This window comes from Chelon labrosus, assembly GCF_963514085.1.
Source record: "Chelon labrosus genome assembly, chromosome: 17".
NCBI lineage: Eukaryota > Metazoa > Chordata > Actinopteri > Mugiliformes > Mugilidae > Chelon > Chelon labrosus.
Window position 1 is genome coordinate 4,219,889 of NC_140350.1, and position 23,193 is coordinate 4,243,081.

The window sequence follows — 23,193 nt, forward strand, 5'->3', positions numbered from 1 at the left end:
TGCTTACAGTAAGGCAGTAGGACTCTGGAGCTGTTGAGGGTAAAGGGCCCTGTTCAAGAGCACCTCGCAGATGATCTATCCTGCCATTTTATTGCTGACCTCTTTAGATTAGATTAGACTGGCAAATATCATTGGACAAGTGCAAACAAGATAATGCAGCTGCCATAAGTGCAATGAGTTCAAATGAACAGTGTGCACAGTGTGTTATTATAATACATTCACTATGATATATAATGCTGTTTGAAAGAACATTAGAGTTAACTTTGTGGTATGTGACTTCTGCGTGTTATTTACACAAGTCAAGTAGTTGTGGTTAACTTAAAATTCTTTGTAAATGGTTGTTTACAAGATAAAAAAGACAGAAGAAAACAAGAGTTCCGCTTCTATCCATCTATCCATTTGTCAATAGTGTAGCGGCCCCTTTAAGAACCTCCTGGGTGTGGAAAATGGGAAGTTTATTGTGAGGCTGTAGCCACTAGGATACGTCCCAATACGCTTTCTCTTACGCTGTTAGCAAAGATGTTGGACTTCAGTACGTTTATAATGCGTCTTTTAAATTAATATTTACGACTAAGTTGTACTCAATGATTTTAACACCAAGAGTTTAACATTAAAGATTAATAGCTGACTTAAAAAAAGCGAAGGGAAGGATGATGCTTCAAGAAAGTGTAAGAAATGTTTTGGAATGGGACGCGTCCAAGGAGATTCTAGCCGCTCTCCTAATCACGACGCTGTAACGAGGAAAAAGTAGCACAGAGGAGCAAGATACAAATTAAATTACTGCGCGAACAGCGCGACAGTCCTGAAAAAAGGGGAAGTGAAGCTAAACGGTGCACCTTCACCGTTCGGCTCCCTTCTCAGCACACCAACGGCTGCCGCAGGCTCCCACGGACACCATGGTTTGTGCTCCTCCGAACAGATGAGAGTGGAAATGGACAATGTGCTATAGACGAGCGTAGGCAGCAGCAGCAGCATCAGCGTATCCAAAACAAAACCACTGTTCTTATTGTCTAAAACCGAGTGGAGCAGAAGATGGGGCATCCTCCTCTGGAGTTTAGTGACTGCTATCTGGACAGCCCGGACTTCAGAGAGACTCTAAAGTGTTATGAACAGGAGCTGGACAGGACGAGCAAATTTCTCAAAGACTTGGTGAAAGACGGCAACAGTGTAATCGCTGCAATCAAGGGTGAGCAAAGTTGTTTTGAAATCGGTAACAGATTGTTTTTTACGTCTAGCATGTCAATGTAGTGGTGTGAATGGGGGTTGACACAGGATCAGCATCAGTGGGGCCTTTTTTTTTTTCTTTTTTTTGAGGGCCTGCAGGATCAATGTGGGTGGGTGGGTTAGGAACATTCAGGGAGGTGCTAGTGCTCCCCTAGGAGAAGACCAGACCGCCTGCTTTGAGAGGTCCTATATGTGGTACAGATGTGCTGGACGACCAGAGCTGTTTGTTCCCAAACTGCACAACAGCTGTCCCCTCTTCCCCTTCCCCTTTTTTTTTTTTTTTTTTGCAGGATTTGAAATCATGCAATGCTTCCCCACTTCTGTCTATGTCATGCTGTCTTGTCATCTGTCTGCCACTGCTTGTGGAGTCCCACTCATAGTATGGACCAGAGCCAGGGACTGCACACAGCACTGTGGATGTGCATATTTGGGTCAGCGTGGCACCCAGAAGGGGAACACTGTTTGTTTTGTTTGACTCTCCAAAGATTCAACTGTCAAGCTTTTCACCTCGAAAACAGAAACTGTCATTGTAGGTGCTGTAGCAGCGCTGTGGAGTGGTGAGGGTCCTATAGACAGTCCAGATAATAGCCAGAGGTCACGAGTTGCTGGCATAAACTGCACCAAGAGATCCTCAATAAAAGCATGCCTTCGATACAGTTAAATTATGGGTCAAAAGTAAAATAGAAACCACCAGAAGCACAAGGGTGTAATGGAAAAACACACAAGATGACTGAAAGATTTAAACCTTTTCCATTGCAAAAAGAAGGATTTAGAATTTGAGACTAGACACACCAGCCAAGGAAGTTCCTCCAGTTAAAGGCTTTACAGTATTGATCTGACAGACTCTGTTGTGTTTGGGTAATAAAAGCCAGACGGAGCAGGAGTAATATATTGCATCAACCACACACTGACTGGCTGCTGCTCTGCTGCTGAATCCTGCCAAGGGTGTCTTTCATACTTTACACTTTAGTACCAGAGGGGGGAGGAAGAGAAAAAGATATACGCACTTCTTATAACCAAGCAGGCTCTAATCCGTGAGAGCTGGGTTGAATTGACAGAAATAAAAATATTTTATTGTTAGCCATATAGGTGCTCCGCTCAGATGCTTTCAAATAACAAAAATCGTTTTGTCTTTTGTCTTTTTTTTTAATAGGCTATTCTTTGGCAGTGCAGAAGTTTTCCCAGACTCTCAGTGGGTTCCAGTTCGACTTCATCGGCGACTCCCTGACAGACGATGAGATTAATATTGGTAAGATTAAACAGACATGCAGCTAAATAATGGTGAATTCGCCTTTAGGGAACATTTAATGCCTTATTTTAAACATTTTAGAGCGATAGAATAGCCAGAAGTCCCCTGTGTTTGTATTTCACACACAAAAGGCTTCCCCTACTTGACCTCAGTAGAGAGCAGCATATTTGGCAACTGACTGGCAACTTCTTACAACTTGAATGAGAGGAATCAGGAAGTCAGCCTTGGAGCTTTATGACTAATAAAGACTAACTGGAAGTATTCATCATCATCATAAAGTCTGTTCTAATGCACGTTTTGTGAAGTTTGGTTCAAATGTGTTTCTTTTTAAATCTTTCCAAACAGTTAAGAAACACTACGTGCAAAGTCTTGATTCCGGTCATCATCTTTTGTGTATTCATCCACAGCTCAGTCGTTCCAGGAGTTTGCCGGACTCTTGCAGGATGTGGAGCACGACAGGATGATGCTGGTGGGTTATCCGCTTCCTCCACGCTGACTCTGCATTCTATCTGATACCCCATTAGACATTAGAAACCGCATTAACATACTCCGCTGTTAAGATAAGACTACTTGGAAGGAAACCTTTGGCACATACTAATTATCTGTTTGCGATGATGCTGTTTGTATGGGTTCACTCATCCACATACACTGATGCTGGGTGTGTTTCCTCTTGTAGAACTGTCAAGAGCTGTTCTGGTTGTTATTTTGGTATCACTTCCCCTCCTGGTTTTCTTGTTCTCTTTTTGGTTAATGCTTCTATTGCCCACGTAGTTTTTATCTCTCTGACTGCTCTTTAGCAGGTAGTGGGTTATACAAAATAGAGTATCCTCTCCATTCCGGCAGATCCTCACACCTCATCACCGCAGTCGTGACAAGACGAGAAAAAAATCCTGTTAGACTGGGTTATCTGCATACTGATCCAATTTTAAAACTGGAGGTCATCTTGTGAACTGAGATTTCTTGAGTGTGGAACAGCAGCGCCTTCTACGAAAAATACATTTCCAAGCTCAAGATTTCCAAGCTCTTTTCATCACATTAGGGCTATAATAGTGTGAGCTACATATTGACAGTATGTGTGCATTTTGGGCTGCATTAACGCCCGCTTGATTTTTCCAGGTCCAGAACGCATCCGATATGCTCATCAAGCCCTTGGAGAAGTTCAGAAAGGAGCAAATAGCAGTAACAAAAGTGAGTGCTTGTCCTGATTCCTCTGCTCTGTTAGTGAAATGTGGATCATCTCTAAAGAAAGGTAGTTTGTTTTTGAGCGAAAACATAATATATTGTTTCCAGTTTCTGATTCTACGCCATCATATTTTAGCTTACATAAACCAAACAGGATGTTATGAGGTACTTCCCCAAAATGTATGTATGAAACATGCCCCTCCTTAAGAACAAATCGAGAACTCTGTCTTCTCTCTTTGTAGAAAATATATTTTAGTGAATGTTTTTGTAACTGAGAACCATTCTTGTTTTTCTAATGCGGTTGTGATAAATAACATAAATTATTCAGGATGACTCGTCAGAGAATGGACATGGGCCTTCTGAGGGTGTCCTGTGGTGTCTGGCAACAGACTGTTGTTAGTGGGGGCCTTTGGGTCCTATGGGTTGAGGGGAGGGGCCTCTGTGGATCATCACACAGATACTTGATCAGTTTGGGATCTAGTGAATTTGGAGGCCAGGTCAACACCTTGTGCTGTTCTTCATGTTTTTTTTTTTTTAGTTGTTCCTAAAGCGTTTTTGTGTGTGTGCCTGTGTCTGGGGATGGCTTCTGCCATCAAGGAGTGTCATTGCTATGGGGTGGGGCTGCCTGCTCTGGTCTAGGTAGGTTTTTCTACACTACCGTATGTAGCTCATACAGCTATTCAAGTTTACTGTCAAGTCGGCATGTGGACATAGTTTTTAAAGATGGACGTATAGTTTATTATTTTATACTGTATCTAATAGAGTCCAGTTATCCCTGGTTGGCTTTAATTAAATGGATAAATCAGCCAGTCAGGTATAGTTAGCTATCATTAGCTTATTGAAGATACCGCTGATCAACCCTAACACTATGACCATATCTTGTTCTCATACCTTGTGTCAGTGAGTGGTCTATATTTGTCAGGAGTGAACATTTTGTCCTCAAAGGGGACGTGTTAGAAGCAGGAAAAAATGGGCAATTGTAAGAATTTGAGTGACTTTAAAAAGGACTAAATTATGATGGCTCGATGACTGGTTCAGAGCATCTCCAAAACTGATGCGTGTGTGGAGCAAAGTCTGGCCCGCTTTCTTCGATTCCACCACATGAGCTGCTGTAGCGCAACATGCTGAAAAAGTTCACGCTGGCACGCAAGCATCAGAGCTGGACCACAAAGCAATGGCAGAACAATGGATGTTCTAATGAGCCATGTTGTCATCACCTAAATGACCAAGTGCGTGTGCATTGTTTACCTGGGAACACATGGATGGACTATGGGAAGAAATCAAGCCTCTGGGAGCAGTGTTATGCTTTGGGAAATATTCTGCTGGGAGACCTTGAGTTCAACCATTCATGTGACTGTTACTTTGACATGTACTACCTACCTAAGTGTAGTTGCAGACCATGTACACCCTTTCATAGAAACGGTATTCCCTCATGCAGTGGACACTCTCACGCTCTCTGCCACAAAGCAAAAAAGGTCCAGGAATAGTGTGAGGAACACAACAATAATTTCAAGGTGCTGACTTGGCCACCAAATTCCCCAGATCTCTGTCCAATTGAGCATCAGTGTGATGTGCTGGAAAATAAGTCTAATAAAGACTGAAAGAATTTGCTGCTTACATCTTATATACCACAATGCACCTTCTGAGATCTAGTGGAGTCCAGGCCTCTATGGTCAGAGCTGTTCTGATGACAAAAGGGGGACACAGGTAGTCTTAATCTTATGGCTGATGAGAGTATATTGGTATTAGCTATATGTAGGGTTGATAAGTAATAGACAGTAGATTAATGCCACAGACACAGGAAATATAAAGCTAAAGAATTCAGCAGCTAAATAATTCAAGGTTCATATTGTCGACTACTTTAGGGATTTCCTATCAAAAATGCCTTTGTTTTATATGCCCACTAAAAATGAAAGTCTTCATAGTATCACTTTCTAAAAGTGACCCATAATTTGCATGAGAGGACACTGCACCTAAAATATTCTTTTATCAATCTTTCAGTCTCATTTAGGGCACTGCGGGACATAGACGGCGTAACCTACGATTGAAGCCTACGCCGGTGCAAACCGTTTATACTTGTGCGCTCGTCAGTCTGGCTCGCACTTTAAAAATAAATGCCACCCAAATGCTAGTCGTTCCTGTGTCTTTTTTTGCCAGTTGGGTTCATCATTGTTTCTACTTCCTGCTTCACTTTTAACAATGGTGACTGAAACTTTTGCCGAAACTTACAAACGATACAAATGTTTGTATCACCGAACCTGCTCAGTTAACTTTTCCTCGATGTGTTCCATCTTTATTGATCCAAAACAATCAATTTGAAAATTGCTGAGCTGGAGAAGCAGCCAGAAATAGTAAAGCGGAAATACACTACTACCAATCGGACCAATCACAGCTCTTGTGGTCTGTGCCGCCATGATGCGTAGTTACATTTCTGGGCACGTGCACGTCAGGCTACGGCGGTAGGGTCTGCGTAAGGTCTGGGCTGACACCATAGCTCCAGTGTCAAATTGACGTATAAGTATAAACAGCGCAGTACTTGACTCAACCATGCCATAACGTCTCATCTTCACAATTATCCCATCTGTCCTACAGGAAAAGAGGAAGAAGTTTGAGAAAGAGAGTGAAAAATATTACTCCCAGTTAGACAAACACCTGAATCTTTCTGCCAAGAAGAAAGAGACTCTTCTTCAAGAGGTCGGTAGATCTACAGCACGTATTTATTGGTGTAGTGAAATGTAGAACTGAGAGCATCACTGTGACAATTTCCCTTTTTTCACAACAGGCTGATGAACTCTTGTACAAAGAGCGTGCCAACTTCTATGAATCGTCGGTGGAGTATGTGTACCAGATTCATCAGGTGCAGGATAGGAAGAAGTTTGATGTGGTGGAGCCGGTGAGTGGTGTCTGTGGTCTCCCACTTTTCCTGTTTGCTACCACACAAATTCGAGGAACTATACAGTACACCTGGGTGAAGTTCTTTTTATAGCGATGGTTCTTTCTCGTTTTGACCTGTCTCAACAGGAGTCTTAATTATATAATTCTTGCTTTGGTTGGACAGGTGCTGGCATTTTTCCACAGCATTTTAACTCTCAACAACCTGACAGTGGAGATGACTCAGGACTTCATGCCCTACAAGCAAGAACTGCAGCTCAGCTTGCAGAATGTAAGTGTATGTGAGGTTACTGGCAACAAATGCCATTAGGGAGGTTTAAAACCCTATTATCTTATATATGAGTTTCTAAAGTTCTTTCTGGTTTTGCCTGCAGACAAGAAACCACTATGAGAGCACTTGCGAGGAGTTGGAGGACCTGATGAAAAAAATGAAACACCCATCCCAGATCTATAAAGTGCACAGTTTTCTGCCGATGGAGGGTTATCTGTACTGCCAGGAAAAGTGTGAGTGTTTTTCAAAGAAACTTGATGCTTCTATGGGACGTGACACCCCAAGCCGAAGGTCGGCTGTTTTCCGGCTTCTGTGAGGGTCTTTGGCCGCCGTTTTACCAGTGTGTCCTGCACTGTTGTCACTAGTCAGAACGCTGTCGCCGGCTTTTCGGATTTAGCGTGTTGTACTGGTGATGGCAGAAGTTGGTCAGAGAGATCACTATGATTGGCTGTTCATCTTAGAGAACCAGTGCATGAGAGGGATAATGGAAGTGAAGAAAGTAAACAAAATGCCATGGTTCAAATGCCACACAGAAGGCCTGTTTTATGTCTTTGAATATCTGAACATTATCTCCAAAAACAAAACTAACAGCAACTGGACTTGCTGAAGACCTTTCACCCCTCGTCCAAAGTCCTGTCCAGACCTTGCATTAATGTCTGATCTGTTCTATCCGATCACAAGGGGCCATCGTAAAAGACAGGTGTGAACACCCCCAGGACGGAGGTGGTCTGGGTCGCATGTGTCTGCATTCCTTTGGTAGTGTGAGGCCATCTATACTCGAGGGGGGGGGCTCCTGCATCAGGGGAGTAGTTCCTCAGTCATCCGTGTCTAACTAACATCAGAGTGGAGAAATAATAACGTAACGTGTGTGCCCAAGTCATGAGCACACACATAAAACAGCGTTGTTCTTGGTTCTGGAGCAGCGGTAGAGATCCTTTGGAAAGGATCTAAATATTCTACTGCACCCCAGATGATGTCAGAGTTTATTTGCATACAAAGCACGAAACTGAGATTGGATCTGGAGATGGCCAGGTCTGAACACACGTAACTGAAGCTGGTCACTTGCGAGCCTTTAGCCTAGATCAGATCTTAATGCAAGGTCTGAACAGGCCCAAAGTGGCTTCGTCATTTCTGAATAATCAAAGAGGCAAATATCTTTACAACAATATAGTCATCTAGAAAGAATCTAGAAAGTGTAGACCAGCTGATCAGCATAATTGGGGAGAAACCAGCTGTGATGACATAGTCAGCCTCCGGTGCCAGTAATTCTTTAATGTTGGCTTTTCTGTTTGTTCTACCAGGGGCTTTGGGAGTGACGTGGGTCAAATATTATTGTAAGTATCACAAGGAGGGGAGACAGCTTTTCATGGTGCCTTGTGAACAGAAGACCACAACTAAACAGGTGCATCAGCTGCTAATATCAACAGACAAACCGAATGTGTACCTTAAACAGCTTTACGTTTACATCCCCACACTTTGTCTCCATTGCGCTTATCAACCTCTTTTTCTCTCCCTGCAGGGGCCTCTGCAGCTGACGCTAAAATCCTGCGTCCGCCGGAAGACAGAGTCCATAGACAAGCGCTTTTGCTTTGACGTGGAAACTATCGAGAGGTTAGCACAAACAAATCTGAGAAACTGTGAGATGAGGCAACAGAAAAGCCTTGTGGGATAAACAGGTTCAGGCAGCGAGGTGAGCAGGTGGTTTACAGGGACAGAGTGTGAAGGCTAAATGGACTGTAGCCCAAACAATCCCTAAGCAATGGGCTGGCACTGAAGAACAGATGGCGAAATCTGTTATTTTAGAGGGAGAGGAACACAACATGCTCATATTTATATAAGCAGGCCATTCGGAACATGATGCATTTTAATTGCCACTTGAGCCATAGGCTGCTCTGTCACCCGACAGGGTTTGTTTCTTGAAATCAGTGGAAATACTTGAGTGTTTTAAAGGTTTAAAAGCATCTTGAATTATGCATTAAGTGCTGGAATGTGTCTGTGAATGTTGAGCAACTAATTCGTGAACTGAACATAATGAGGGGTCGGCTGTTTGATAAACTCAAGGTGGCAGTGCTGTCTAATGTAGAAGGTAGTGATGTGGTCTGAAGATGTTTTAAGGCAAGAGAAAAGCCGCCTGGTGCCAGTGCCTTACCCTGACATTTGACCTCAGAGGAAATTAATTAACAATGATTCCTCCTACTGGTCTCCTTTTGCCCATAATATACCTGGTGGTTTGTTTTCACCTCCGAAAAGATATTTGATTGGCTGTTGTATGTGGCTTTGGTTTGACTTCAGAACAGATATAGGGGTTATTTATTTAACTGTGGAAGTCGGTAATGAATACATCATTTGTTACTTAATTAGCTCAGTTGGCAAAAAGAGCTTTAAACTCATTGCACAGTTGTTTCAGTTAACAATTGATTCAGAAGCCTGCAAGTGCTAAAACCTGGCACGAGATGTGTTTCTTTGGCAAGACACAGATTGCAGCAACGGATTTTCATCATCTCTCTGTGCTTGTCTTATTTATCTCCATTTGCTGATATTATTGCCACGTGGGATTCAGTCAGTCACTTCAAAGACACTTTAAAGTCCTGATTCCTGGGGTGTTCTCGTTGTTCTGTCTGTCGCACCGCTTTGCTTGAAACTTGTGTTAGAGGAACTTGGGCAAGGGCTTTAAAAAAAAAAAAAAAAACTGTTCGCAATAGCTGGATATTGTAGCAGCACATCCTTTTAACTGAATAAATAAATTGCCACCTTTGCCTCTTTAATGGTGTTTTGTTACGGTTTCCATAGAAACACACCCGTCACTTTCCAGGCTCTTTCGGAGGGAGACAGGAAGATGTGGATGGAGGCCATGGATGGAAAAGAGCCCGTGAGTTTGTTTCTCATCCCATTTAAAAATGAATCTTTTGCGATTGTGTGAAAACCGCTTCACAAAATATCTCTAGTGTAACATTATGGAGTAAACATGGCTTCTGTACAGTTGACAGTTTCCTAATGTGCATTACAGAGCCAATTGACACCTCAAATGTTAACAGGTGGTTAAAACTGTAATCACGACTGTTATAAAGCTTTTATTTGTATTTATTTAATCTGCAGTTTCTTAATTGCATTGCACTCAATTAAATGTGTTTCGATGAAAAAATCTTGCGTTGTCAAACAAGGTGAAACAATATTACGACATTTGCTAAGCGCTGCAGAGCAGAGACATGAGTGATGTTAGTATGGCTTCTTCTGTTACAGATGTGGGAGACATTGTATGAAACCTTCTGGGGCAAATTAAATTGTCAGTGTCAAGCTAAATGATACCACCTGTTAAATTAATAGCACGGCTGAATTCATACAAGTCACTGCCGTTAATGGAGCCCTCTGTGTGCCAACTTGTTGCTAGCATGATCTGTCTCTGCATTCAGCACAGTTGAGGCAATAAAATACCCGTACACAGCTCACTAGCAAGATTTAAAACCCTGTTAATTCCTGTCTTGGTTGTAGTTGTAAGCAATATTCTGCTTTTGGTTTTGTTCTCTCTACAGTTTCTCTTTCTTATCAGACAGCCTCTTGGTGGACGATGTGAACAAAACTAATAAACCGTCACTGCGAGAGGATGTGAAAATAACAAAAGGGACACTTTTCAGTGCCTTCTTCCTGTGCCACTTCCCCATTCATTTCTGTGTATTATGAATGTTGCGCAAGAGCTTTCCGCAAAGTTTGCCCCAGTATTCGGAAGTTTCTGGCACCGACTCGCTGAGTTTTACTACCCACTGAAGGGCCTTTAGTCATTTGATTACTGTGAGGTGCGGCACTGCTTCTATTCTTGGGTGGTGCACTATGTCTTCATGCATGCTGTGAACGGCTATCAACATTTGTAACTTTTCTTTACTGCATCTTCTTTATAATTCTAGAAATCTCTTAAATTCAGAAAGCACTCTGGTTTTCTTTTATGTTAGATATACCATGGTAATCTGGTACGTCCCCTTACATCCTACTGTCACACTCACTGACATAGATTAGACCATCAACTGCATACAAAGATGCACAAACCCACACACAATGTCACGCATAACTTTCGGTTTTGAAACTAAGTGTGATGGCTCTGACCGTTTCTATCTTGGAAATACCTAACTAACGGCTTATTCAACTAAGAGCATGCGTGGAGCTAGTGACACTTGTTGCTTTAAGCTAGTCTAACGCTACCACTTGCATTAGACACAAGATCTGATTATCAATTTTTTTAAGCCTCAACCGGTCCAAACTTCTCAAATGTGACAGTTGGTTGGATCTTTGTCACATTCAATAATTTACAGAATATTGGGGTTCAGATTTTTCTAGCGATTTGACAAACTAACCTAAATTATTTAATCAAAGTAGCAGAATATTGTTAAATAAGAAAAGGGAGGCCCCGCTGCAGCTCCAGTAGACATGAATTAGCCATCATTTCTGTGAGCCTGTGCACATAAACACCCAGGAGGTCTTGTAGCGGGAACGCCCATTACGATTCTGCATTTAAAGTCTGTTTTGGCAAATTCAGTCGGATCTCGAACCCAAGAAGTTGACACGATTGAGCCCCTGCGCCAAGATGACATGTTATTCTACACTTAAAGATCGCTTTTGTATGCTTACAATTAAAACTTGGCTGAAAGAGAGAAATTCCTGCATGTACCTCTCCAAAGGCTCCTAAGCAACTGGACGTTTTGGCAAATCTCTTGTCGGCCGCAGAAATGAAAACAATCATTTAAATGTTAGAAGGAAACTCATTTTTAACTGGTTGTAATGTCTGGCAGTCTCTTTATGTTTTCATCAATAGATTGACTGTATCAGCCCCGGAGCGTAATTCTCAGCAACTGTGCAGTCTATTTATTTGAAAACTAACTCTGGGGTTACAGTGAAATTGCCACAACAGGAAACGGAGTCCATCAGTGACTGAAGCTGAGAACAAACGCATAGATTGATACAGTGGATAATTTAGTAGCTGTTGTTCTCTTCTCAGTTCTAAATCAAATAACAGGGTGAGGCGTGATGCTTCACACTTCGGACGACTCTGATAGCAAACAGCCACCCTACGTAAGAGTCTTTTGAACAAGACTCTACTGTCTCCAGCTGCTCTGTGCCTGTCTGTGACCCCTGATGTCCATTAGAGGGGAGGGCAGTGAGCTATTTTAGGAGGAGATGTGACACAGACTAAATCCTGCCTGGAGTCAAGATGCAGCTTTTTATCCCCTCACCCATTTTTGTCAAAACTGTAAAAAGCAATTTGAATCTCCCTAAAAGGTTAACGATAGCTAGGCAATATTCTCATCGTTTATCCAGGAAGTTTTCACTGCGTTCAACGGAGCAGCTTTGCTCGCCCATACATTGTTTCCACTCTTGTTTTAAAACAGAAAATCACACCGTGGTAGATTTTTCCACATTTTTCCACAGTATTCACGTTCCTTTCACATTTTTTTTTTCCATTTCAGATTTATCATTCCCCAATTCACAAGCAAGCTGAAAGTAAGTCTGTCGTTATCCTCAAATTCTGAAGTTGTTTGTAGGCAGACATGTTGATGTCCTGCCTTACATCTCATATCATTGAATGTATTCATGTTTTAACAAGGAGATGTACTGTCTTACAATAACATATTTATTATTAAATGTGCTTTTTTTTTTTTTTAACTCCCACAGTGGAACTGAATGAAACTGGATTCAAATTTGTCCGAAAGTGCATCAACTACATTGAAACAAAAGGTAAATTGTCCCAGTACAGATTTATGTCAGATCTTTGCCTCTGTTTGTTCTTTTGTTGTCCTTAAGAGGGCGCAGTTGAGTCATATGTTAAATGTTAATGCCGCTCCTGCTCTCAGGGAGAAATTTCATTACACTCCTGGCAGCCTAAAACAAAGTCTTCTGAAGATTTTGAAGAATTTTAATCATGACATCAATGTCTTTTATTTATTCTGATAAATTTGTATCTCTAGATCACTAACACAAGCACATGTAACATTATCAAATATAATTCTGGTTCCATCCACTGATGTGGTTCATCTTAGAGGAACAGAATGAAGCACTCACGCCAACAGCATGTAATTTGACCCTGAACTGCTTCAGACGAAGTTGTCAAATGAAGGAAAGAACATCTGCATCCTAATTCTGGCTCTTTAGAGAAGCATGTGGTACATTTCCACTACTCTGTATTTGTCCGGATTACACCCCGCCACCCCCCACTTCTTTTTTTCTCTTACCTCTCCCTCTCTTCTTTCTAGCAACCACGCAAGAAGGAGTGTACAGAACAGTTGGCAGCAACATCCAAGTGCAGAAACTTTTAAATGCCTTCTTTGGTAAGGAAATAAGCCTGTGAAACACGTGCATGTCCGTTCGCTTTTTCTCCGATTCGACTCGTTAAAGTGACGGTGCAACTTAACAGGTTCTGCAACTTTTTTGCGCAGCTCAGGTGTAAATATGATGGGGTGATATCAGTAGGTTGCTGACTCATAGTGCTTCGGAGGGTTCTGCCTTAAAGATGCTATAAATGTTATTTATTTTTTAATAAAAAGAAAGGGTCATTTGTAGTCTCAGTCACAAAGATAATCAACTCTTTGGTTTTCTCAGCAGTTAGTGGAAGAGTGGACAGACACTTTCATTTTTGTTGGATCGACAAATAAAAACACTTGAAATCTCCTCGCCTTTATCGCTTATATTTCAGTTTTTCTCTTTGAAAATTTCTGTACCCTAAGTTGCGTGTTTGTTGTGGCTTGCACACGTCTCAGGTAGCCAGTAACTTTCATCAGTCAAAATATTAATTTCTTTGCTCTCTCACAGACCCTGCAAACCCAGGAGACGTGGATCTCCTCAGCGGCGAGTGGGATGATAAAACCATCACAAGTGCATTGAAGTTTTATCTAAGGTATGTTTGACTGGCTACTTTTGAAAAACTGCTTTATCTGTATCCTTCCTGAGCTGCGTGTTAGATAATATTCAAAGCCTTGACAGTAAGGATGTCCCGATCAAGTTATTTTGCCCCCGGCCTGATTCCACTACAGCAGCCGCAAAACTAATACAAAAGATTGGCTTGACTACGTGCTCCACCCCTATCCATTCTGATCATTTTTAAAATGCCTTGATCGGCCCTGTTCCTGATCGGGAGATGCTTATGAATGTGGCTGGTACAGTTTGGTTTTCTTGTGCTTGATGTGGTGTACTACATTGCACTTGTCTTTACTTGTGTGTCCTTATTTATCTGCAGGAGTCTGTCCGAACCTCTAATGACGTACAGTCTGCACAGAGACCTTGTGTGTGCTGCAAGTAAGAGACGTTTTGGGAATTATCCAGCACTAAAATTGGTCAGGTTGTGTCCTAATTCATTCCTCCACTTTAAATTCTCCTCTGGGCTCTAAATCTACCCCTGAAATATCTTTGCGGTAGTATCCAGCGGGAGTTCCTCTGAGAAGGTGTGGCACTTCATCCCCTTCAAGGATTTTCAGATGTAACTGGCAGCAGAAAAGATGAAACCTGTCCTGACCTGTTGACATTCCACTGAGAAACACTATTTGTGTAAATTTCACGTAGTTAGGGCAGTAATTACAAACTTTGCGTTCATCTGGGCTGTGTTTACATCTGATTTAACATGGTTGTACATTGCCGGGGAAAAAGCTTGGATACCTGCGGGCAGCAGGTTCAGCAGCTTAACAGGCGGCACTGTATAACTCTGGACACTAAAGGAAATCTGAGTCCCCTGTTTGTCTTTGTCTGTCACACATTATTGTAAAACCAAAAGACTACGGGTTTAATAGTCTCATTCTGTCAGGATGTTGCTTTAAAGCAGTTTCCTGGAAATTCCATTCATTAGTTGAAAAGTGAGCTCCTCATTATACAGCCTGTTTGCAGACTTTCTTTTATTAGTTTCATGCTATTGCAGTGGCTGGCTGTGCTCCGCTTTGTATTGTTTTTAGATTATATATGACTGTGTCAATTCTCTTGTGTTTAACACAAATCTTGTCAGAACACCAGAATTTTAGATTAGCCCGAGATGATTTAAAAAAGCATAAACACTGTAAGTTCTTTATTAACATCAACAATACACTGGCATCTTTAATTTATGTAGATGCGTCCTTACAGTTTTTCCCCATATTATCACTATCACAACTATCATTGGCCATTTGGTAACTTTGTATTATCTTTGTGTCACAGAGTCAGATAATCCGGACTTTCGACTAAGTGAAATTCATTCAGTCACCTACAAACTACCAGAAAAGAATCGAGAAATGCTGGAGATGCTTATCAAGCACTTGGTTCAGTGAGTACATTCTTACTTCGGTGTTTACTTTTGACTGACTCCAGAGGACATGTGTCTGTTGTCATGAAATAAGCTGAGATGCTCTATCTTTATCCACGTCCAGTTCAATTTTATTCAACCCAGCCTGGCTTTTGTTGACAGTGTGTGCGGCCACAGTGATGAAAACCTGATGACTCCTTCGAACATGGCCGTTATATTTGGACCCACACTCATGAGAGCGAAGGAGGAGACGGTGGCGGCCATGTTGGATATCAAGTTTCAGAACATCGTGGTGGAGATTCTGATTGAGGACTACAAAAAGGTACATTTGAAGTGGTGGGACATTGTCCAACTTAGGCGCTAATTGATATTTTGGGAAATAGACTTACGCAAGTTATATAGGAAGTTTTAAACCACATACAAATCTGCAAGAGAGTTCACTTATGCTACTCTACTTCACTAAAATTCATCTCCAATCTTTTTTTATTTGTTGCTTCCCTTATCGTTGTCACTTATTCTTAAAAATTGTTGGGGTGTGGACTTTTGTAGCTTCCGAAGAGCAAGCCAGTAAATGTGTGAGAGCCACTTGTTTAGCTTGACATAAACACTGTAAACAAGGGGAAACAAAAGTCATGGTTCTTTCCAGAGGTAACAAACTCCTCCGACCTGCACCTTTTATAGCTCACTAATCAACATATTGCATGCAAAACTATATTCTTGGCCAGTTGCCACAGAGCTGGAGGCAGAGGAGTTGCTGGGCAGTTAGTGTTTTTTTACTGGTGTTTTTAAACCTTGGGCTTTGTCCTAATTTACCAAAGATGCAACTCCTTTGGACTGAGCCCAGTTACCAGACTAGCCAGCTGTTAATATGATTTTGTACTGCAGAGACATTCAATCACTGTCATTATGTCAGTGCTTTAGTATTTGCTCTTGCTTGTACTATATGCTATAAAAGTGAAATACGTCATTTCAGTCTTTGAACAGAGCAGCTACTGAACTGAAGTGTTATTGTAACATTTTTTGTTTTATTTTTTTTGTTTGCAGATCTTCAGTTCTATGCCAGAGGACAGCACCGCCCCACCTGTCCCTCCTCCGCGCATCACCCCGAGAAAGCGGCAACCTATCACAATCTCCAAGCGGCCAGCTCGTGTTTTTCAAGCTCTTAGTCACGACCACTTCCAGAGTAATTATTAGCCTATCTCAGCCTGATTGTCATGATCATCCTTATTATCCCACCCCGTCTGTGATGAGTACATTATTTTGACTGTTTAATTATTTTTTTTTTATTCATTTAGAAAGACTTATACATGGTCACCCCTTGATATTTTTTAAATGGGATTTATTGTAATGTTTGTGTTTACTAAATCACTTCATACATATTCCTAAATGTGAATATTCTGTCAAATAAAATAACTTTTTCATTATTCCATATCACACTTTATATGTTGTCAGAACATAATTTAATTTCAAATAAATGTATTACCTCTGCATTTTCAATCTCAAGTTAGTTTATTTTTTTCATTTGTTTTTCATAGCCTCAGGCTAAATCATGTAATTTTCTGTCTGTGTTTGAACCCCTTGTTAAGTGGGTGTGACTCCATTCTCTCATAGACGGTGGCAGAGAAATTCGGAGTACATGCAGCTTGTCCTCCCTGCTTTGTCTGATATTTAACTGTAGCCTCATAACCAGCTCTGTTATCTGTTAGCAGTTTATCAGCATCTGGAGTGTGTGTTAAGTTCATGAGCAGTGGTTGTGTGACCAGTTTCACTAAACTCCAACCTATTTCTCTGTGACATTGTGACTTTGCCAACATTCTTCCTTTATCTACTTTGTATCAGTCAAACATGATAGAGAAAACATACGCATTCATCTGAGCTCTAAAGTTACTGTCAATGTTGTTTCTGTGTGACAGACGGCCAGAATGACACCTCCATCCCGGAAGGTGAAGTCTCAGGGAACCCCGTTCCGCTACAGCGGACAAAACCACTGTGTCCTCGAGAACCTCCTCCGAGACACGCGTTAATACCAAGGCCAATTAACCGTCAGGACAAACAAACAGACTCTGATGTTGGGAAGATTGACGACACGAGGCAAAGACCAGACTTTTCCTCTGCAGCAAATGGGGAATCGGGAGCGAATGTGAGCAGGGGGCCATCGTTTCAGGGCAGAAAACCACCTCCAAAGAGCACTACGGCCAACAAGGAAGGTATGAACTGAAAATTCATTCTCACATTTTTGATCATCTGCAACTAAAGAGGATTTGTTTTGAATCATTTTAGTTAAGATGAGCCGATGTAGTGTAAATTAATATGAACGGTTAAGTATTGGTTTGACAAGTGGCAATGTGAAAAAATGCAGAATTTTGAGCCTACCCTAGCCTGTAAATTCTCTCTAGTTTCACCCCCACTGTTCTCATAACCCCATTTTGTAGCAGCCTCAGGCTTCTCTTTTTAGCAACAAAAAAAAATAAAAAATTCTGATGAATCTTCTGTATGCTGTCGGCCCAGCACCAAAAGTGAAGTTGGTAGTGAGGTATAACTTTATGAAGTTGCCATTAGTACACTTCCTTAACTGTTACATTGAGCTTTTGAGCTGTTTTTGGTTTTTCAGGGGATTCTGACGGCCTGATCAGAACAAGGTCTGCAGAGAAACATGCCATTTGTAGACCACCAGTACGGCCCCCTGAGCCCCCCTCCAGATTCCCAGCTCCACAAAAGCCCCCGAGTGCAGCCAGCAGTGAGGGCGCGCACACATCCTAGTAAGTGCTCTTCAGAGATACAAAAGTCTCTGGCCACATTCTTTTCGATATGCTAATTTAGGGTTAAGAGAAGAGGTCCAATACCAACTGTAGGATGTGTTAATTTTACAAGCAAGTTTGAGATTGTGGCAGACGTGCAAATTCCGATGTCTCAGAATCAGCAGCACTAAAGCCATTCAGAGGTCTGTTAATTAAAACTGTCGAATAAATGAACAGTAGAGAAACTGACAGTGGTGCTGATTGAATCGGCTATTATTTGGGATTGTAAAACCTCAACTCCACCCTGCTGTCAGTACATATTGCTTCTGGTGTTGGGATGAGTCATTAGTTCTTTATGTACAATACCGACATGTCAGTTATCCTTTTTTTCTTTTTTTTTTATACAGTGTTGCATCTAAAACAAAGTTTTTTGAGAATGCCTCCAAGCAAGTCGTCAGGTATGTAAAAGATCTTTTGTTGGTCTGGGATCCAGTCACAGAGAAGCGTGTTTTTTTTCTGTAGTAAATAGAAGGTAGTGATCAGAACGTATCTTATTTGTAATTTTGAACACAGGGGAAAACAAATGCATGTTAATATAACAATTCTGCACAAAATCTTAGCTTCATGAGTGTTCCAATGTTCACTTGAAACAGAAAGATGGTAATTGAATTGGATGATCATTGTGGAGGATGTAGTTTGTGGTGCTGTTAAACTGGATTGAAGTAAACACTAAAGTGTTTCTGTTATTTGACCTAGCCCACTGGCTACAACGTCAAAATAATAGAAACATGTTAGTACAACACAGTATAAATCAATAGTACTACAAATCATATTCTCCAAAATGAAAACAGTTGAACATCTCTCACAGTTGTTTAGAACAAATGCTGAATAATATAACCTTCATGAAGCTACGGTTTTATACAGGATTGTTACATTAGAATATACACTCCTGATCAAAATTTTAAGACCAGTTGAAAAATTGCAAGAATTTACATTTTGCACTGTTGGATCTTAAGAAGGTTCTAAGTAGTGCTTTAAAATGCAAAAAGAAGAAATGGGAGTGAGACAAGAAAAAAATTTGAGTAAGCAATGTATTGCAACAACCATTAAACTGAAATAGGCTGTTCATCAGCTGATCAAAAGTTTAAGACCACATCTCAAAAAAAACCAAAAACCCCCTAAAACAGAAATAAAATTTTCAAAAAAGGACTCAGTAATGAGTAGCTGCGCCATTCGTGTTAATCACCTCAAAAATTCGTTTCGGCATGCTTGATGCTAGTGTTTCCAGGAGGCTAGTGGGAATGTTGCTCCAAGTGGTGAAGATGGCTTCATGGAGGGCATCCACTGTCTGGAACTGGTGTCCATTTTTGTAAACTTCCCTTGCCATCCAACCCCAAATGTTCTCAATTGGATTTAGATCAGGGGAACATGCAGGATGGTTCAAAAGAGTGATGTTATTTCTCTGGAAGAAGTGAACTGCAGCGTTGTCCTGTTGAAAAACCCAGTCATTACCACACAGACGATGGCCTTCAGTCATGAGGGATGCCCCCTGCAACATCTCCACATAGCCAGCTGCCGTTTGACGCCTCTGCACAACCTGAAGCTCCATTGTTCCATTGAAGGAAAAAGCCCCCCTGATCATGATGGCGCCCCCTCCACTATGCCGTGTAGAAAACATCTCAGGTGGGATCTCCTTGTCATGCCAGTAACGTTGGAAGCCATCAGGACCGTCAAGGTTAAATTTTTTCTCGTCAGAGAATAAAACTTTCTTCCACCTTTCAATGTCCCATGTTTGGTGCTCCCGTGCAAACTCCAAACGGGCAATTTTGTGCCGTTGAAGGACACGAGGTCTTTGAAGACGTCTTTTGTTCTTAAAACCCTTCTCTCGCAGATGCCGTCTAATGGTTATGGGACTGCAGTTGACACCAGTGACGAGCTTAATTTGGGCCGAGGATCGTCCTGTGTCTTGACGGACAGCCAATTGGATCCTCCGGCTCAGGGCCAGTGAAATTTTTTTGGGTCTACCACTTGACTTTTTTTTCCCATAACCCTCAGGATCTTTTAAGAAGTTTAAAATGACTGTCTTACTGCGTCCAACCTCAGCAGCAATGGCACGCTGCGAGAGGCCTTGCTGATGCAGCTCAACAATCCGACCGCGTTCAAAGAGAGAAAGCTTTTTTGCCTTTGCCATCAGGAGGTCATGACAGTGTGGGTACCTGACAGAAAATGACACTGAATCCACATTTTTGCGAAGATTTGGGCTTTTAAAGGCTGTGGTCTTAAACTTTTGATCAGCTGATGAACAGCCTATTTCAGTTTAATGGTTGTTTGCAATAAATTGCTTACTCAAATTTTTTTCTTGTCTCACTCCCATTTCTTCTTTTTGCATTTTGAAGCACTACTTAGAACCTTCTTAAGATCCAACAGTGCAAAATGTAAATTCTTGCAATTTTTCAACTGGTCTTAAAATTTTGATCAGGAGTGTATACTCTTCTTGCACCAGAGGCAAGTGACTGTTTAACTTTAACTTCATTTGCACTCATTTAGAGCTGGTGCACTCCCATGTGGTGTTGCACGCACTGCACCACGCATCCCTACACACGCTAAGTTGTATGTGTGGATGGTAACTCTATTCTTTCATTTGGCCTCCCCTGTTTTGTCTCATGTGAGGCTCCTCCCTCCTGTGATGTGGTAATGTCTCTGCGAGTTTGAATCGGACACATCTGGTCTTTTATGTTTTTACGTGGACTAGCCAAGTTAAGGTCCGAGATGTCCGCTCTGCACAGGCTTTGATGGAGGCTGTAAACGAAGAATGTCCGAGCGGGAAGAACTAGTGGGAGTTTTATTAAAGAGCGCTCAGATCATCGTTTATCGTAATCACCTCTATTGACGTTACAAAGAGTTTACATCAACATTCAACATTCAAAAGGCAGGCTGTGACCTCTGCACTCGTACAATGCTTTTGTCTGGCTTTTGAACAATAGAAACACTGATTGTTATTCCACAGTGTTTGACCTCCAAAACAAGCAGTTTATGAAGTGCTGTGCATATAAATGCTGAGTAATAATGTATTACTTACCTCCACTACTAGCTGTTGACCCAGTGACAATGATTACAGCTGAAACTGCAGTAAACTATGAATGGATTTGTAATTTGTTTCTTCTCTTGAAATTTAGCCCACCAACCTCTCCGTCGCCAGTAACAAATGTAAAAAAAGAGGTGAGTCATACTGTGATTTTGTCATTAATTCAGTCTCATGGAATAGTTTGGTGTAATAACATGAACATGGTTTCTTGGTTATGTTTTGTCTCCTCAGACTTAACGTTAAAGAGACTCGGACGACATCATGTGACCTCTACAGGCACAAATCAAGCTGGAGGGAGTCGCCACTAACGAACTCCGAACTTGACCTCGATCGTTTAAAGTTAGACAGAGGAAATGGCTCTCGGTAGAACTGAATAAATTAATTTGGTTCTGTTTGAGTTTCAGTGGTAAGAATGGTGTTGTAAAGCAGCACAATAGCAAACTGACTTTTGAATGAGCTGACAAAGTAGCCGCTCTGTGTTTGTCATAATTCCAGTTTGGCTGGAATAAAAGTCCTTATTTGCTTGTTCCACAATTATTGACAGTGTTTAGTCATTTTAATGTGTTAAGTTGTTGGAATTGTAATTGGCCAATTTTATGGGTGGGAATTAACTGTTGTACTGGTTATGACATGTCAGCATTGTTAACACTTGTTCCAGCAGTGAGAAATAGATGTCCCAAAGAAGACTCATTGGTTTCCTCGAAGCATCTGCTTACTGCTATAAAATTATGTTTCAGTATTAAAACGAACAGCATGAAAAAAATAAGAACATTACATTATACAACATTACACAAAACTATAAGAAACAGCTTTATGATGATCTCTAGAAGACAATAGATCAGTTTTAACTATGTCATTTGAGACATAACTTGTCACTCCAACATAAGTCACTTTTTTAAATGCATTACAAAAAGCATTTTGTTCCAATCAGTGTCATCCGGATTTATGTCGAATGTAGTTGCTAGTGTTAGTTTTAAAGGGAAACGCATTTCCTTGGGTGCATTCCTTCATCGCCGTCAGAGTTTACCTGCATTTGTTGCACCTCAAATGAAATGGTTGGGTTTGAAAAGCAGGTAAAATATGGAAGAAATTCGATTGTTATAATATGTGAGAATAACACTCCAGTGTTTTGTTTTTATTTCTTTGTTTTTAAATTGTTAGTATGTTAATTTTGCACTTGTTCTTTTCAATAACCCAACTTGAAAATTCTGGTTGTTGGCTTTTCAAAAACGAAAATAAACTTAAGGAGTTCTTAGTATGACCCATGTCTATTTTATTTCCCTTTATTCCCTTTTGTGTTTCTGAATGGTGTTTTTGACCTCTTCTCTTGCGACTTCTGTTTCTGATTTATTGTTGTAGTGGCTCTCTCTGGAAAGATTGCGGGAACACAGGTATTCAAAAGATCATGCAACAACTTAATGTGACTTTGCCCAGTAAGAAATCAGACTAATAAATATGATTGTTAGCATCGGGATTTTTAAAAGAGACAAACTGGACAACCGACACAGACAAAATGCAATTGAGTGTTGTTACAGTAAATAATGGCAATAAGATGGGGCCCAGTAGTCCACCCTGTGGTATCCCAAATTAAATGTGAGTTCATGAACAGTCGCAGTAGTATTTATAGCAGAATGGCAATATCAACATGCTAATGCCCTTTTAGTTTGTGTGTTAGTACCCTAATATTGGATAATTAGCATGAGATACAAAGGTGTGGCTGGGAATTTTTCAGGTATGAAGTCTGAAACAAGTATCATAGCAACCATTTTCTCAAGTTGCTGCTACTGTATCAACATTTCAAGTCTTTTTGTGTCTTCCTTCACTGAATTGTTGAAGAATCCTCAAAGCATTGTCTGTCTATAACCATGAATGTGATCTTTTAAACCTCGACCAGCCTTCGAGGCGCTAAACTGGTGGCAAACTTTGGCCTTTGAACTGAAACATTCCACACAAAAAAGAGATACAAAATGGTTCCTGTCGTACACTTAGTGGTTATCTGTAATTAAAAACCTGTTTTCAGTTGGACATTGTATTTATCTTGCCTTCTCCTCCTCCCACCACATTCCAACCTGCACTGCCAGCCCGAGCATTCCCTCCTTGTCTCAGTCCATTTCATCCCGCCAGCTTGCACCGTGATTTCTCACTATTCCTTTCGCTGCAACAGCCTCCGCTCTGGACTGAGTGAATGGCTGGCTCCTGAACGGGATCGGTGGAAATTCCCATGCTGATTTCATGCCAATTCATATGGCCTTGAGTTTCAGAAATTAAAACGCAGCCAAGCGCATGACTCTCCAATAAGGGAGCGTA

The 23,193-nt window shown here is 41.2% G+C and overlaps 1 protein-coding gene across 2 annotated transcripts; it reads left to right on the top strand.

Annotated features, from left to right (window-relative positions):
• Positions 1 to 213: 213 nt before the first annotated feature.
• ophn1 (oligophrenin 1) lies at positions 214 to 22,135 on the top strand. 2 transcript variants are annotated; one of them, XR_014699540.1, is made up of 24 exons: positions 214 to 1,186; positions 2,378 to 2,473; positions 2,881 to 2,942; positions 3,590 to 3,661; positions 6,248 to 6,349; positions 6,438 to 6,548; positions 6,714 to 6,818; positions 6,922 to 7,051; positions 8,120 to 8,220; positions 8,338 to 8,429; positions 9,609 to 9,687; positions 12,272 to 12,305; positions 12,477 to 12,539; positions 13,055 to 13,129; positions 13,611 to 13,695; positions 14,035 to 14,093; positions 14,979 to 15,084; positions 15,226 to 15,385; positions 16,108 to 16,246; positions 16,977 to 17,270; positions 17,675 to 17,822; positions 18,209 to 18,259; positions 19,321 to 21,020; positions 21,118 to 22,135. XR_014699540.1 is itself a non-coding variant. In XM_084564380.1 (24 exons), the coding sequence occupies exons 1-24, from the start codon at positions 1,033 to 1,035 to the stop codon at positions 21,121 to 21,123; spliced, it is 2,367 nt and encodes a 788-aa protein (XP_084420506.1). In that variant the 5' UTR covers positions 215 to 1,032; the 3' UTR covers positions 21,124 to 22,135. The 2 variants fall into 2 exon arrangements, 1 of the variants encoding a protein (XP_084420506.1); XM_084564380.1 differs by having other exon boundaries at positions 215 to 1,186; positions 20,978 to 21,020.
• The last annotated feature ends 1,058 nt before the right edge of the window (positions 22,136 to 23,193 follow it).

Bases quoted from the DNA above. Each gene is read 5' to 3' on its own strand.
- ophn1 (XM_084564380.1), top strand. From the start codon at position 1,033: ATGGGGCATCCTCCTCTGGAGTTTAGTGACTGCTATCTGGACAGCCCG. The intron at 2,474-2,880 runs GTAAGATTAAAC...ATTCATCCACAG, and splicing joins AGACGATGAGATTAATATTG to CTCAGTCGTTCCAGGAGTTT. The intron at 15,386-16,107 runs GTACATTTGAAG...TTTTGTTTGCAG, and splicing joins TGATTGAGGACTACAAAAAG to ATCTTCAGTTCTATGCCAGA.